This window comes from Molossus molossus, unplaced genomic scaffold (assembly GCF_014108415.1).
Source record: "Molossus molossus isolate mMolMol1 unplaced genomic scaffold, mMolMol1.p scaffold_m16_p_9, whole genome shotgun sequence".
In the NCBI taxonomy this organism is placed as follows: Eukaryota; Metazoa; Chordata; class Mammalia; order Chiroptera; family Molossidae; genus Molossus; species Molossus molossus.
In genome coordinates this window covers 4,451,706-4,467,050 of record NW_023425403.1, presented here as the reverse complement: position 1 = coordinate 4,467,050, position 15,345 = coordinate 4,451,706, and the positions used below count along the sequence as shown (strand labels likewise).

The 15,345-nt window shown below is 44.6% G+C and overlaps 2 protein-coding genes across 4 annotated transcripts in view; one reads left to right on the top strand and one right to left on the bottom strand.

The window, feature by feature from the left end:
• Positions 1-3,278: 3,278 nt before the first annotated feature.
• Positions 3,279-10,047, top strand: SPATA4 (spermatogenesis associated 4). Its single transcript, XM_036250167.1, has 6 exons — positions 3,279-3,496; positions 3,841-3,970; positions 4,304-4,422; positions 4,533-4,753; positions 6,978-7,094; positions 9,135-10,047. Exons 1-6 carry the CDS (start codon positions 3,279-3,281, stop codon positions 9,236-9,238), a joined length of 909 nt encoding a protein of 302 aa, XP_036106060.1. The 3' UTR covers positions 9,239-10,047.
• Positions 10,048-10,217: 170 nt separating this feature from the next.
• The window catches only part of WDR17 (WD repeat domain 17), a 93,581-nt gene continuing 88,453 nt past the window's right edge, over positions 10,218-15,345 (bottom strand). For all 3 annotated transcript variants that reach the window (XM_036250242.1, XM_036250241.1, XM_036250243.1), the window contains 2 exons: positions 14,103-14,270; positions 10,218-11,475 (listed from right to left, as the gene is read on the bottom strand). In XM_036250242.1, coding sequence (XP_036106135.1) covers positions 14,151-14,270 — 120 coding nt within the window. In that variant the 3' untranslated portion in view covers positions 10,218-11,475; positions 14,103-14,150. The remainder of the gene's footprint in view (positions 11,476-14,102; positions 14,271-15,345) is intronic.

The window sequence follows — 15,345 nt, the reverse complement described above, 5'->3', positions numbered from 1 at the left end:
AACCCTCAGCAGAGACCAGACCCTGACCACCACCCTAACTCTGTCACTGTGATTAATGATTTCCCCCAGGTAACCCATCCCCTGGAGGCCATCGGGGAACCAGGTGTTCACAGTTAGCTGGCCTGTGTCTCTGGGCCTGGGCTGCTTCTTAAAAATAAACACTTACCTTTTTTTGTGGCAAAATCTTGCTCATGTTTTGCGGGGCTTTGGTGCACAGACAAACGGACCTCTTTCATCAGGTAACGAAACTGCACTCCAGGTACGAAGGTGTACCACTCAACATCCAATTCAAGATGTTCGGAGGTGAAAGTGGTTCAACAGACCCTGGGAAAACAAACAAGCCCAAAGGGAGCATCACGGTCACAGAGACGGGTGATTCAGACAGCCGCTGTCACCCCTGGAGCTGGAGGGCAAAGGGAGAAAGCTGGGGTCCTAGGAGCTAACGCGGAGGCAAAGCCCTACAGATGGACTCGAAGGGGCTGCTCCTTCCTGAGCTCGGAGAAGCCTCCTGGAGTCAAATCCGGGCCTTGGATTCTGAGGGTCGCTTCTCAGTGGCCACGGGACCTCTGAGCGAGGATGATGAACCCTGCTCCGGAAGCAATGAAGCAGCTGGGAACAGGGCCGGGCTGCCTCCCCCAGGCTGAGCTGCAGCGGGTGGCCCTCGGCCCATCCTCTCTCCTCCTGTCTCTCTCTAGCGCCCCCTGTGGTCAGACTTGGACCTAACGCTTAGCAAAGGAGAAACCAAGTTGCAGAATTCCACCTCCACAGGGCAGACAGCAGAAGGGTGTGCTGGAAACAGAGGCGTGCTTGCTTAACAACTGGTTGTTGTTGCAGGAAAACTCTAACTCCTTAAGACTGTTCTCAACGGAGCCCCAGCCTATAGCCCTAATCCGCCACTCTACATTGCCCCCTAAATCTTGGGTTAGTCTCAGATGAAGCCTAAACGGCTTCTCCAACCCCAATGGGTTGTTATTCCCCAGGAGTCATACCAAATTCTCACGTCAGAAACCCTATCGCCTATGTTTTTGCTCACGTTAGCCGTTCTGCATGGAATCGTCCCCTCCCTCCTCACCCCACAGCTCCCCGTGATCCTCTAAACAGTGTCTATATTTGCGGAGCCCTTGCTGTGTGCTGCACACTTCTAGGCTCTGTGCGTATTTAACGTGTTTATTTCATGTCAACACCGCCCTGGGAGGCATATTCTACTGGCTTTCATCTCTTACAAATAAAGATGGTTGAACAACCTGCCCAAAGCCACATAATTAATCAAAGGCAGGGCTGGTCCTCCCGCGTCTTCACCGATTCCAGATACTACCTTCTAAGGTCCAAATCCACGGTCACCTCTGAGAGGACTCCTGGAGCCCCTCAGGCCAAATTACTTGCTTCCTCCCTGATACTAATACATGTTTACCATGGCGGAGCTGCTCAGGGTACGTGCTCCTTTTCTAGATGATTATATCTGTGCACCTGCTGTAAGTGGTCTAGGGCACAGCTGTCCAAGAGAGCTTCCTGCGATGATAGTACTGCATCTTTTTATCTAAACGTAACCCTGAACAGCCACGTGTGGCTAGTGACTGCCATGGTGGACAGAGAAGATACAGTGAGTGGCACCACACAAGAAGTCCACTGAATAAATGAGCCGTTCCTGAGAACTTCACTGGGCAAAGAGCAAGCACCCGAATAGCACCATTTTCGTCTTTCTTTTTAAGCCTACACAGACTCACATCGGTTTTCATTGTTAATAAACATTTAATGAATAAACATTCAACCACATACTATATAGCACCAATACAAAGACCTATTTGTATTTCGTCGAAGAACGAGCAGCCTAAGAAAGTCTTAGAAGAGCTTATTTGAGCCTAACTGCCTATTGCCAAGAAGGAAAAACCTCCACAGAATGAGAAAATACTCCGGAGAACGGCAGTTTGGCAGTTTGTTTTTTACATTCGACTCCCAGGAGGAGCCATAAGAGGGCTTCGCTGCAATCCCCTGGTGGTAGATCGGGGGGGGCGGGAGAAAGCAAAGCATGGGAACCTCGGGGACTGGATGCAAAGTGAGATGGAGGAATTCTCTCAGTCGGGTGGGGCCAGGCGGTTAACACTCACAGCACATGGAGATGGTGTGTGGGAACAAGATGACGTCAGCATCTCATGCTCTGGCTCGGGCTCGGAAGGGTCTGGGAGAGAAGGGTACTTTGACATTTCAAAGGGATGTTATCTTAGATGCACAAAGACCACAGACAATTTAAAGACTGACGCTGCAGGCCTGGGATGTGACTACCCGACATGACTTGCTTTTCCCTAGGAATCTCTGTGCAGAACACGCGTGTGACTACTTTCGTCTCTGGGTTTGTAGAGCCCACCCTGCAGGCCTCCCTGAACTTGTCAGGGTTAGTCCGTTGCGCCTTCCTCATCCACGCTTTTGCACTGCATAGTAACAGGTAGCTATGCGCCACATTGATCTTTTTCTTTGTTGTAAAAGATCTTTTTGCCCTGGCCGGGTTGGCTCAGCCATTAAGAGTGTCAGCCCGAGGACCAAAGGGTTTCGGGTTCGATTTCCAGCTCCAGTTGGGGGTCTTGCAGGAGGCAACCAATTGATGTGTCTCTCTCACATCGATGTTTCTCTCCCTTACTTCCACTCTATCTAGATAGGTGAGAATTAACAAAAAAATAAATGATTTTTTAAAACTTCGTTGTGTAAATATTTAATTCACAGTTGTCTGCTGCTCTGCGATGAATTTTTTCTCTGTACTGTTCACAGATCAATCCCAAGTGAGAGCCAGAGCCCGGCACAAAGTCGGGACTTGGTGGAGACAGTGGACAAATCAGGCACTTTGGGAAGTGTGAAACTAATTTATAAACCCTTTCCAAGTATCCCGTCATTTCTATGAACACTTCATGTAATAATTCAGAAAACAGCTAGGCTACATTTTGGACATGATTTATTTATTTCAACCTTTAAGATCTTTTTTCACAGGGGAGAAAACCCCATGGGTTCCAATTTCCCAACAAAAACTGTCCTTCACGCCCTCCTTAAAATGCTTGACCCCAAACAGGCCTTCGTGGGGGCTTAGACACCACAATACTACGACGTAAACCTCAAGGGAGCTCTTCATGGGAAGACAAGGAAAACGGCCTGGAAGCCACCCAAGGTCCGAGCTCTGCAGACCAGGTCCACGCCCAGTGGGCACAGGACGCCCGCAGTGAGGCCCCGCCCCCACGGATCCCGCCCGGCCAGGCCCCGCCCCCTGGCGCTGCTATAGAAACCCAGAAAGCCACATGGCAGCCGAAGGCCCCAGAAAAGCGATTTTGAGAGCGCGGGCGGCAGCCCCACCCCAGGCACAGTCACATTCGTCGCAGACATCGGATGCGGTCCCCGGGAGGCCGAAGAAGTGTCTGGTCTACCCGCATCCGCCCAGGAGCTCCCGCCTGTCTCCGTCCGTCCTGCGCTGGCTGCAGGGCCTGGACCTCACCTTCTTCCCCAGAAACATAAACAGGTGGGGGAGAAGCCTGCCAGGGGGACCCTTGCTGCCTCCTCCCTGCAGACCGCCCCGCCCATCACGCACCCACAGACACACCTGTGCCCTTAGGGAGCGGGCCTGAAAGCAATATGATGAAGCCACTCATTCATTCATTCATTCATTCATTCACTCATGAAATTTTAGACTTAAGCTAACATAGAATGCTTTGGTGACTACAAAAAAGTATTAAAATAGTCAAGGTTCTTCAGGGACACAGGACAAGTTACTTGCTGTCGGTACAGAACATTAGATTGGCGTTAACGACAACAAACGGTCTAAGTAACTCCATTTTATTTCGTTTCCTTATTGCTATGGATTAGGGATTTTTCCAATGGCTTCCTGATAGCAGAAATATTCACCATCTATTACCCCTGGGACCTTACATTGTCATCCTTTGAAAATGGAACTTCTTTAAAAGTCAAGCTGGATAACTGGGCCCAGTTGGAAAAGGTAAGTTAGCATCACTGTAACTGTTCAGTTTGTGTTTCAAAAGGCTCCTGACGTCCTGGGTTTCTACACGTGTCTGACGGTGCTAGGAATGAATGCTACCGGCCTGGCAGCCGGTTTCCTTATATTGAAAAGAAGGTTATTAAAGTTTAAGTACTCTCATTTCAAACTGGAGTGGGATATAATGGTTTTCTTGCCAAATAGTATCATTCAATCATTCCCATGTTAAATAGAAAGTTAGTTGAGAGATACAGGGGGGATTAAAGTGAATTCGTAGTAACTGAGCATTTTTATAGAACTTCTTATGACGAAAGTGTTTCCTTTCTACTATCTAAGTTCCTGGCCAAAAGGAAAATTAGATTACCCCAAGAACTAATCTATGGAACGATTCACTGTAAGGCCGGAGTACCCGAAATACTGATACAAGAGATTTACAGCTTGTTAACACACCGAGAGTGAGTAATTCGGAGTTTTCTAGTCGTGCAATTTAATATGATACTTGAAATAATATCAATCTCATTTCTGAAATGTGGCCTGTCAGCAGCATTTTATCTTTTATTTCCAGAATTAAAAGCATCCAGGATGACCCTGTGAACTTCACAGACTATAGTTACCAAATGCAACTGCCGCTGCTTCCCAGGTCTACAGCGTCCAAGTTTATTAAAGATAACATTAGGTCATCGGAAATACAAAGTAATCCCAGCATGCTCAGCAACGAACTTAAAATCGATTTCCTCTTCCTTTTACAAATGTTGCAAAGAAAATTAAGCAGAAAGTTGAATCCAAGTAAGTTTCCCTCGGAAATACTCCACCGCATTCTCCCCAGCTGCACGATGTTTTTCCCGGGCACGGACGAAGCCAGACCGTCTCATTCCTGCAGTCTTCTGTCACTGGCTTAACGGGAAATACTTGTTATGCACGCAGTGGGATGAGTTATTATCGACGGGGTGGTTTATGTCATAATTCATCCTTTTTGATGAACGCATAGGTTAACGGTGTATAGACACATTTCTTTCCAGAAAATCTTTTTAGTGAGTCTGTTCACGTAAAATTTTGTGGGGATTCAGAAGTTCTCATATCAACTCAAGTCTCTAAAGAGGATGGGGATGTTCAAGAGCTCATCAGGGTGTAAATACTTGACCCCTGGGTGCTCTCTATGCTCAGTGGGGTCCTTTCCGTGGTCGCTGTTTAGGTGGCCAGGCAGACAGGGGCAACCTGGTGACTTCCCAGAGAGAGGCAGTACTGACATAATTCTCAAGCACCCAAAGCATTTGCCATCAGAGTCCCAACAGACGGCAAAGTAACAAGCTTTTTGGTTTTGGTTTTTCTAACACAATCAGGACACCACTCACCACTCATGTCTCAGAACCTTATCTCCCCGATTCCAGACACTTAGACGCCTCATCATTACCACGGCTCCCCAGCCATCAGGAATAAGGCAGGTGTAGGGGATTAGGATGTCTCTCTCCTTTGAACCCAAGTTTCTGAAGAACCATCTTGCTCTCTAGTCTCTGGAAGGACAGGAGAGCAGCACCCCGACTCCCTCGCGAATTGTAAGACAGGTGTTTCGGCTTCTGTCCTTTCTTCTGTCTGTTCTTTCATCTCTGGTTATTTTTTTGTTTCTCTTCTTTGGTTTTTACTTATGAATTTGTGACTAGAGAAAGAACTCAGTTTACTCATCTTGTAAAATTTTATATGCATATTTTGGTATGTTTTCAAACATTAAAATACTGCTGTGAAATTGATCGCACATGCATGCACATAATGTCTATGCGTAATTAAGAGACCAATAATAATGCATAGACATTTGTGTGCCCTCTTGTAGTTTAAGAAATAACATGTTGCCAAAACTTCCCATTCTCTTGCGTCCTCCTCGGATAGGGGTCCCGACACTCCCCACGGACAGCAGCCATTGTCCTGCTGCCTGTGTGGATGAGTTCCTTGATTTAAAAAAAAAGAAACAGTTTTTGTATGCATAACATTCATATTAGTCTTAGTTTAATTCATAGACTCTTAACTTTAATTTAGTTGATTTGATCAGTTTTCTAGTCGGCAGACTGCCCCCATTTCCCGTGTCCTACGGCCTGGCACTGTGACTGCGTTACGTGCTGCAGCCAAAGGACCTCCAGAGATGTGACACAGTTGAACTAGAACCAGGGAGTTTCTGCCGGACTGCTCAGGTGGGCGCAGTCACCCGCGTTCTCGCCAGCACTTTCGTCTCTTAGTTAGGAGCCGTCCTAACAGGTGTGTGACAATATCTCACTGTGGTTTTCATTTGCATTTCCCTGATCAGTGATGAACAATGCTGAGCACCTTTTCATACACCTGCTGGCCACTTGTCTGTCTTCTTTCGAGAAATATCCATTCTGGTCCTTTGCCCAATTTTCAGTCAGATTGTTTGTTTTGTTTGCTGTTGAACTGTATGTGTGAGGGGACCCCAGGTGTATTCACCCCCAAACTCGTCAAGCTGTAAACGTATGGTTTATTCATTTTTCTGTATACATATGACTGAATAAACATATCAAAAAACTACCTGGAACACAGAGACATTTCCCTCAGGTAACCTAAAGCACCTGTTTCATGTAGCAGAGGTGAACAATGAGGGAGAGGGCTGGCGACCTGTATTCACACCCCTCTAGGGAATATGAGAAAACAGATGTCTACATAATTTGCTGAGTTACTAAATTAGGATGCTTTATTTCGCCAAGAGCCACAGTGAATTCTTAAGAAAAGATGTTTGGCCCTGGGTGGTTTGGCCCAACAGTAGAGCATCGGCCTGTGGGCCAAAGAATCTCCGGTTCGATTCCGGTCAAGGGCACGTACCTTGGTTGCGGTTCATCCCAGGCCCTGGTCGGGGTCCTGCGGGAGGCAACCAGTCGATGTGTCTCTCTCTCTCTTTCCCTCTCTCTCCCTCCCACTCTATCTGAGGATAAACAGAAAAATATCCCTGGGCGAGGATTAAACAAAAAGAAAACAACACAAAAGCAAGCCGCCTGTGTCTATTTCACAGAAAGGTTCAACGTCAGACCCACCGTGGGCGAACTCACCCTCGATTACCTCCCGGGCCAGGCCTGTCTGCGCAAACCTAAGCCAGCGACGCCGACGCAAAGGGTTGCTCCTGTTCTATGTGAGTGTTTCTTTGTTTCATTCTTCATGTTTTACCTGTTAAGTGGGTTTGTTTGTTTTGCTTTGCTCACTGACATTTTGAAAACTAGTTAAAATGCTGGTCTCGGCCCTCGGTGTACAAGGGTGCAGCGCAGGGGGGGCTGGGCCCTGGCTGGGGCCGGGCCTGTGGTCCCATCCGGAGCTCCCCAGGCCCGGCCAGGCCGCTGCCCCCGCCCCAGGCGCCCTCTGCTGCTCCGCCCCAGCAGGCGGGTGTGAGACGGGAGAGGCCACCTGCAGATTCTGGGAACACAGCCTTTCCTCCAACCTGCTGACCCTCCTCCACCAGGGACGTCTGCGGCGAAGGTCGGCAGGGGGAGCTGGAGCCAGGGTCCTGGGCTGAGGGCGGGCAGGGTGGGATGGGCAGAGGTCTGGGCAGGAGGCTGCGGCGGGGGCCTCCTGCCTCCTTCCCGACGGCGAAGTGGACCTGACTGGTGAGCGAGGGCCTGCCCACTAACTGCTGCTCCTGCAAGGACAGAAGCAGGGATGAGTCACAGTGGGGAGCCCCCTTCCTGTGTAAGAAACCGGTGCAAATCACCATATAAAAAAAGTGACGCCTGCTGACATTTGAATTTCTCATTTCCATTATCTTTTCAGAAAACCTTCAAGGTTCATGCATGCGTTTTCAGAAAAACCGTACGTCATCTTTATTCCCTACCAGGCCTCCGGGAATGGGCTCTTGCTTTGACAATTTTAAGCACGTGTGAACTGCTGGAAAGAAAGAAATGTTCTCGGGGATCTGTGATGACTGCCCCCCTTCCATGGTCGTTCCTCCCTTTCCACAATGGCTGGCGAGCGGCTGAGCAGCTGGGGTCTTCACGGGCAGGGCAGGGCAGGGTAGGGCAGGGCAGGGCAGGGCAGGAGGGAACACACTTATCTTTCCGTTCCTCCCCGCTCTGCTCCAGTACTTGGGATTCTCTGGATCTCGGCTAACAGGAATTCATAGAGGGTGTGAGTCGGGCTCTGGCGATTACGTGGATGAGAGCTGTTTGCTGAGCTTTACACCACGGTTCCCCCAAACTGGTTCAAGGGAATGCATTTCACTTGCTTGGTGGACGAGCGGAGTGATTAGCTCGGGTCAGCTCAGCGGACGTGCAAGTGAGCGGAGGGTGGAGAGGCCAGGCGCCGACTGCAGGCAGACTCCCTACACTCACCATCAGGGTTTGCAGAGGGCACGGTGGGTGGCAAGATTAGTGTTAAGACAGGCTGTTACCCTTTCTTTCTTAAACCTCACCCGAGGATATTTTTCTATTTGTCTTCAGATAGAATGGAAGGGAGGGAAGCAGAGAGAGAGAGAGAGAGAGGGAGAGAAACATTGATGTGTGAGACACATGGATTGGTTGCCTCCTGCATGACCCTGACCAGGGCTAGGGAGGTACGGGCCTTTGTCCGGAGTTGAATCCGAGACTCATTGATCCGCGGGCCGACGCTCTAACTGCTGAGCCAAACAGGCCAGAGCCGATCTTTTCATTTTTTCAAAACACTCACCTTCCTCTTTGGGTTTACTAAAATCTAGCGTTAGCAAGATGGCGGGCCAAGAGAATGTAGATTTCTTCGTTGAGACTGGACCCTCACTTGGGAACGAAGTGACCTAAAGGGCCTGGGCGGCCAGGCCGGATGCCGCAGGGCACAGGGCTCCGGGACCTGGGGCAGGCGCTGTGTGCGCCAGGTCCAAGCTGGCAGGACGGTGGCAGTGCGGCCTCAGCTGCTTTCTGAAGCAACATTTAAAAATAGTCGCGGCACATTCGGATCAGATGTACCAGAATAAGCCCAGGGTATTTTTAGTTGCTGCTGACGGCTTTGGGAGGTGGGTGACATTCAGATCGTTTATTTATGACAACTATAATGCATGCTTTAAACATTCTGTTTACAGGCGTTTAGATCAACCTGTCTCAGCCTGGTGCCAGTCACTAGGCGTATGCTTGACATATCAGCAACACGGATGGTTGCGTAAATATTTAATGACCACACACTGATTTTACTTTTGTTTACTTAAACATTGCAGCAAATATAGGTGACGTTGGCAGTTCAGTTAAAACGATTTATGTGAAGCAGCCTAGAATACCTTCTTTTGAATCTAAGATACAACCGCCACTAACCAGGAAGTAACCTGGAAAAGGACCTAATGGATTTGAAGAGATGCCACCACCTCTTGCTGTGTTAAAGGGATAGAACCGCCTACGCTGGCTCATATTTCAATGATAAGTAAATTAAAGTGGTGTCTTATCCATAATTGGGCTAAGAACATGTTTTTTTCAAATCCATTCAGCAACCATTTATTCAAAATACCTGTGCCATGTACTGTTGAAACTGCAAAGTCAAATTAATTAGTACAGACTGAACAAAAATTATTTTAAAGGTACAGTTACACATAATTCACCATGACGAGTAAGTTATTTCTCATAAATTTGGTAGGAATGGTGAATCTCCTTTGTAATATCTTTCTCGTTAGAAATCAAAAGAGTTACTAGTTTGCCTGATACTATTTATTTCACATCACATTTATAAATAAAATAATTTCTCTGAACGATTACTATACACTGGCCTATAGAAAATCTTGCCCAACTCCATTAAAAACTGTAAACGTTTTTAAAAAATGGGTGTCCTTCCTGTTGATACCAGTTATGGAGAAGAAAAATGTTTTACTTAGAAATTGGTTCTGGTGTTTAGCAATCCATTTAATTCAATTAAAAAATTCCTACTGGTTCTGCCATCCCCCACATTTGTATTGCAAGGAAAAGCAGGTTGCTGTCCTGTGGGGGTGGGGGTTGGAAGATGGATGGTTTTTGACCTTGTGTTAAGCACTCTCCACCTTGAGTTACTGCATTCTCGGAATCCTAGCTGGGGGGCAGAGGGACCTGGCCCAGGTGTACTGGGTGCTTTATTTGCATGTGAATAAGGGTTTGTTATCTTTTGGCCTCCAGGTCTCTTCCTGTAAAAACAAGAGACAAAGCTAGGGTGTATGCAGTAATGCCATCTCAGGGAAATAATTTACTTAAATCCACTTGTGACCTGGGGTACCAGCCTGCAAATAAATGGGACTGCGTCCAGAGAACTGGAGCATTTGCTCCCTTGCAAAGCTCCCCCTCACTCCAAGCAGCGCATGCTTGTAGTTTCATTGTGTTGCACCGATCCCGCTGAGACAGCAATCCTGAAAGGCTGATTATCTTTCATATATTTTTGGTAATTTTGTTATATTTTGAACATTTCTGTCAACTGGAATTACTCATTCTTATACTAGTTCATTAACAGTCTCCTTTGACTTCCAAGATGAATATGACTAATGGTGACTCTCATGGTATGTCTGTCAATTTCCAGCTAAACTCTATCACTTTCTCTGCATTTTTGAAGGCTTACACAGTTTTATTAGAATTTCCACCTCCAGAGACTTCCTTGATTAACTTTACAGTTTTGAGTAGATCATATTTAGTAAAAGGACTTAAAGAGAGTCCTGATGAAATAGATGCCTTCTTAGGAATGTGTTTAGAATCTGTTTTTTCCTGAGGTCAAGGATTTAGCCCGAATGTACACCTTCTCCAGCTATGGGTTTTTGCTGGCTGCCTTGCCTTCTCCCAGGGCGGATCTCCAGGAGACTGCGGGAACCTTCCACCCGAGAACAAGGCTCCTTAGGAAGGGGCTTTAGATCCAGAGAAAAGGACTAGGTTTGGATAGAGTCAAATGCGTTTCTCCATCCTCTTGACTCTAGGCTGGACCTCCTGAAAAAGCGAATCCCCCGTGGCCTGTGGCAAGTCCCCAGACTCCCCTGGGACCTATGAAGGGCTGTAGAAAGATGAGATGGTCTGTAAGCTTCATTCCGTGGAGAATAAATAATAAGTGAAGGCAGCAGCTATGGTTAATTTCAAGAACCTCTGGAGGCTGGGCTGTGTCCACAGCAGCCACCGCTGCGGCGAACCTCGGGAAGGCCTGTTGTGCACAACAGGCTCTTGGACAGAAGGAGGCAATGAGCTGTCCAGGCTGCAGTGACCTCGGAAGGAACAGCACCTGCACCCGAGTGGCAGAGTGCTGAGCAGGGCGGCGGGACCTCCGTGACACCCCGTTCACCATTGGGAGTGAGCCCCCTTTCTCTTTTATACTAAAGTGGGGGTTTATCGTCGTCATCGTTTCTTACAAGTGGAGAATGTTCCTTCTGCACCGTCCAATGCAGTGACGTCTCCAGGTTTCCGGGTGGGGTAACAACCCCGACGGACAGCTCAGCCCTCCACTCCCAGTGATCTGTGGAAGCGGTGTTCTCTGAGTGGAGCGTTCGGGACAAGACTGATGTTCATCTTAGCAGTGAACTAGGTCACATCTGGCTTTAACTGCAGTATTTATTAGAATTTTGGGACCTGAAATACACACATACATACATAAAAATCTAGATAACTACATGCACAGTCACATGATATTTAAACTCAGCATGAAAGCACTTATTGAATTATTTAGGTACAAATGTTGCTAAGATATGGTACCATAAGCACTAAGAGTTGACTATAAATATCACATCTGTACTACTAGTGCACTAAATACAAAATACCAAATTTTACAAATCATTTGTGAGGCTTTTACTATATTCACAACACCTCTGAAGACCCCCCAAATGTCAACTTTATTATTATAGGGACAAAATAACACAGTCATGGCCCTAAGGCAACCATGTCCCTCAAACACAGCTGAAGGATTTTGTGAAAATATCTGTTTCATTAATTGACATAAAAATCAGAGAGTTTCACAAGATGCAGATCACACTGATATTGAAATTTTGTTAACCACCTGGTAATTTTATCAGTGACATATATTTTCAATGCTTTTAAAATCACTGTCTGATGAGACTTCTTTCAAAAAGGCAGATTTAAACTTGTAAACTTATTTGTCTGCATTACTGGTCATATGGACATCTTCAAACAGTGAAGTAAGTTCATATTATTTGTTGGGTTTGCATGCATATGAAATCTAACAATGAAAAATACTTTTATACATTTAAAAATTGCTTTATTTTTAATATTAAGGTATAATATATACAGATTGACACAGTCAAATAACATTTATAATTCTGTAAAGAATCAATAGTCGAAATGAATGGTAAGGGGCAGAACATTAGCAAAGCCCAAGCGTAACAGAACTGCACTTGGCTCGGTCCAGTCAGATTTCAGACAGAAACTGGGCTGCTCTCTGCTGTCTTCATGTGCTGAGGAGGTAAATGACTTTCATTTTTCATATGTAAAAATATTATTTTCCTGCATTCATTAAAATACAAAGTGTGATTATTTATATATGTATAATGTAAACTCAATGTTATCTTTTGAAGTAATTAAGCACAAAAGATAGACTTTTTACTCTAAAACAGAGAAGTATAGTGGGATAAGACTATCATTTTTAAGTAAGGAAGTTTCAGTACACTTGTGTTAATTAAGAACCCTGCTCACCTGAAGTAATTCTGAGTTGCATACATCACCTAGGGTTAAAAAATACTTCTCAGATACACTTTATATTATCAATTGCACCTCTGGCTTACATACATTTTCTTGCATAATATTAATTAATTTTTTAATAAAGTGGAATTTAATGTCTTTTTGAGGAGTCAGAAGTGTTTGGTGTAATAAGTACATAATATATATTGTTTTCTGTTTTAAGAAGCTATTTAAGAAAAATGTAAAAATATTTTAAATGCAACAAGTTTAAAGATAATGACAATTATTAGACAAAACATATAGATTACAAATTCTGTAAAATGACTTGAGTATCAAAGTATTATTCTTCCTGGTATGCATCGATTTCACAAATTTCAAAGTCAGAATTCTAGAACAACTGAAATACTTATAGACTTATAGCCATGCCTTGGGCTTTGAAAAATTATTTTTTTTATAGCTTTACTCTATCAATAGATATTTCAAAAACTTGAATTTACATGATATATCCAAAAGTTCAACTAATACCCTACTTATAGAAATTTACTTCAATCTAATTTTCATCAAATAAATTGTCAGAGTTCATATAAACTGGATAGAGATTATATCAATATTAAATGAAGTAATCAAAATTAGTATCGACACATACCCAGTCTCTTTTAAAACAGTCATTTATCATCAAACGCAAATTCTCTACAGATATGACTGTTTTGTTTCTCACCCCCCAATTTTTTTCATGCTTATATAACCGATGCCTTTACAATTAGACATTTGAATTTGAGACAGAAACCTTGGTTGGTAATGTTTTCTTAAAAAAAACAACCCCAAAACTCAAAAGTATGTTGAGCCCCGGCCAGGTGGCCCAGTTGGTTGGAGCGCATTCCATGTACCGAAGGGCTGCAGGTTCCCGCTCAGGGCACACGTCTAGGTTTTGGATTCGAACCCATCAGGGTGCCTATGGGAAGCAACCAATCAATGTTTTTCTCTCTCTCGCTTCCTCCCTTCCTCTCTCTCTAAAAACCAATAAAAAACATATCCTTGGGTGAGGATTAACAAAAAAAAATGTTTTGACTGTGTATCTATTTATTGAGATATAGTAAACTTATAATTTTGAACTTCTTTAAATGAGCAAAAACTAGTGGTTCCTTGTGCACTAAATAGAGAACAAGGCAGGTGTTCACCGATGCTCCGTGTACACACCTTCCACTGGCTGCTTCGAGAAACTCAGTCATTCAGACGTTCTTAGGACCTCGCGGCGTCAAGCACGGTTCTGGGAGTTGTACTCTTTCATGTTTCCATGTTCCAACAGTAAATATTTGGGTACCTTCTAAGCTTTGTCAAAGTTTTATATGTTCTTTTAGATTATTCAGTCCTTTATCATTTAAATATTACCTTCCTCCCAAATATGGCTCTTACATTTTATAAAGGAGACACTTATTTTTTTTTTTCAAAAGTATATAAATATTTTATTTTTTGAACTTAACAAATAGAGTCGACTGTGATTTCCCACCTCCCCCTCCTCCTCACAACCTCTGGCTCTTGGGCAACAAGGTTAAGTTAATACTAACCAACAAAAGGTCTTTCAGAAACAACTCAGCCTGGAGAAAACCTCTCTATCAGAACGGGTTGAGTCGAATTCCAGTCCCTAAAGGTGAGAAAGGATTCACCTTTGCCCACATCAAAGCATCGTTCATTGAGATCACGGATTTCCCATCTTCAAGGAAATACACAGGGCCCTGCACATGAGAGTTGAGGAAAGAGAAGATGAGAGAATAAATTCACCACATGTTTCAAACTAGAGAAACAATCACCATGATAGAAAACCCACTGGCGACGCTCAGGCAGTGCTGACAGGAAACTGAAAATGTGAGACTTGACTTGGGTTGATGCACACACAACGCAGTGTACAGATGACGTATGATAGGGCTGTACACCTAAAACCTAGACACTTTTACTAACCAATGTCACTCCAATTTAGTCAATAAAAACTTAGAAAATAAAAGTATGAGAAAAATTAGATTTTTTGGAACTGCTACCAATATAGAAACATTTTAAAACATCTTAATGTTATATATAATCCTGATGTCTTTCAAAACAGAATTCACTTTTATCATTTGAGTTCTTTAAATACAATAGTGTTACCAATGATAACAGGTATTATTAATCTATTAATTACTGCAAAGTTCACATTTATAAAGGTGTGTATGCCTACTCATAGCTTTTTTTAAAATGTTATTTTTCTTTTTCCTGTATTAATTTTACAGAGAGAGGAAAGGAGAGGGAGAGAGAGAGAAACATTGATAAGAGGGAACATCCATTGGCTGCCTCCTGCATGCCCCCCACTGGGGATCGGGCCCACAACCTGGGCATGTGCCCTGATCGGGAATTGAACCAGCGACCTCTTGGTGCAGGGTCGACGCTCAACCACTGAGCCACACCGGCCGGACCTACTCATAGCTTTAAACATACTTTACTATTTTAATCACACAGCTGGGAAAATCATGTAGGCCAGGAATCTGACCCTGCTCAGAGGATGAAAATATATAGCTGTGTGTGTGTCTGTACAATTTGAAATCATGCCAGTCATGTGACTTGCCAGCATATTTATAATAATTTATTTATATTAGTTATTCTGTATGTCAAGGCTATTCTAAAAGAACTAAATACAAAAAAACCAAAACCAAAACAAACAGAAAACACCCTTTGGATCTACATTTCCCAGCTCTCAGAAGGAAAAGCATGATTAGAAAACACAAAAGCCTCTCATGTCCTGAAGTGAGGTGTGGGCGTGATTTCGAAGGACACAGCTTG

What these genes read in the sequence shown, in the direction of transcription:
- SPATA4 (XM_036250167.1), top strand. Translation starts at nt 3,279, where the DNA reads ATGGCAGCCGAAGGCCCCAGAAAAGCGATTTTGAGAGCGCGGGCGGCA. An exon ending in ACTGGGCCCAGTTGGAAAAG is followed by an intron (nt 3,971 to 4,303) that starts GTAAGTTAGCAT and finishes CTACTATCTAAG; the next exon opens with TTCCTGGCCAAAAGGAAAAT. An exon ending in AAGCAGAAAGTTGAATCCAA is followed by an intron (nt 4,754 to 6,977) that starts GTAAGTTTCCCT and finishes TCTATTTCACAG; the next exon opens with AAAGGTTCAACGTCAGACCC.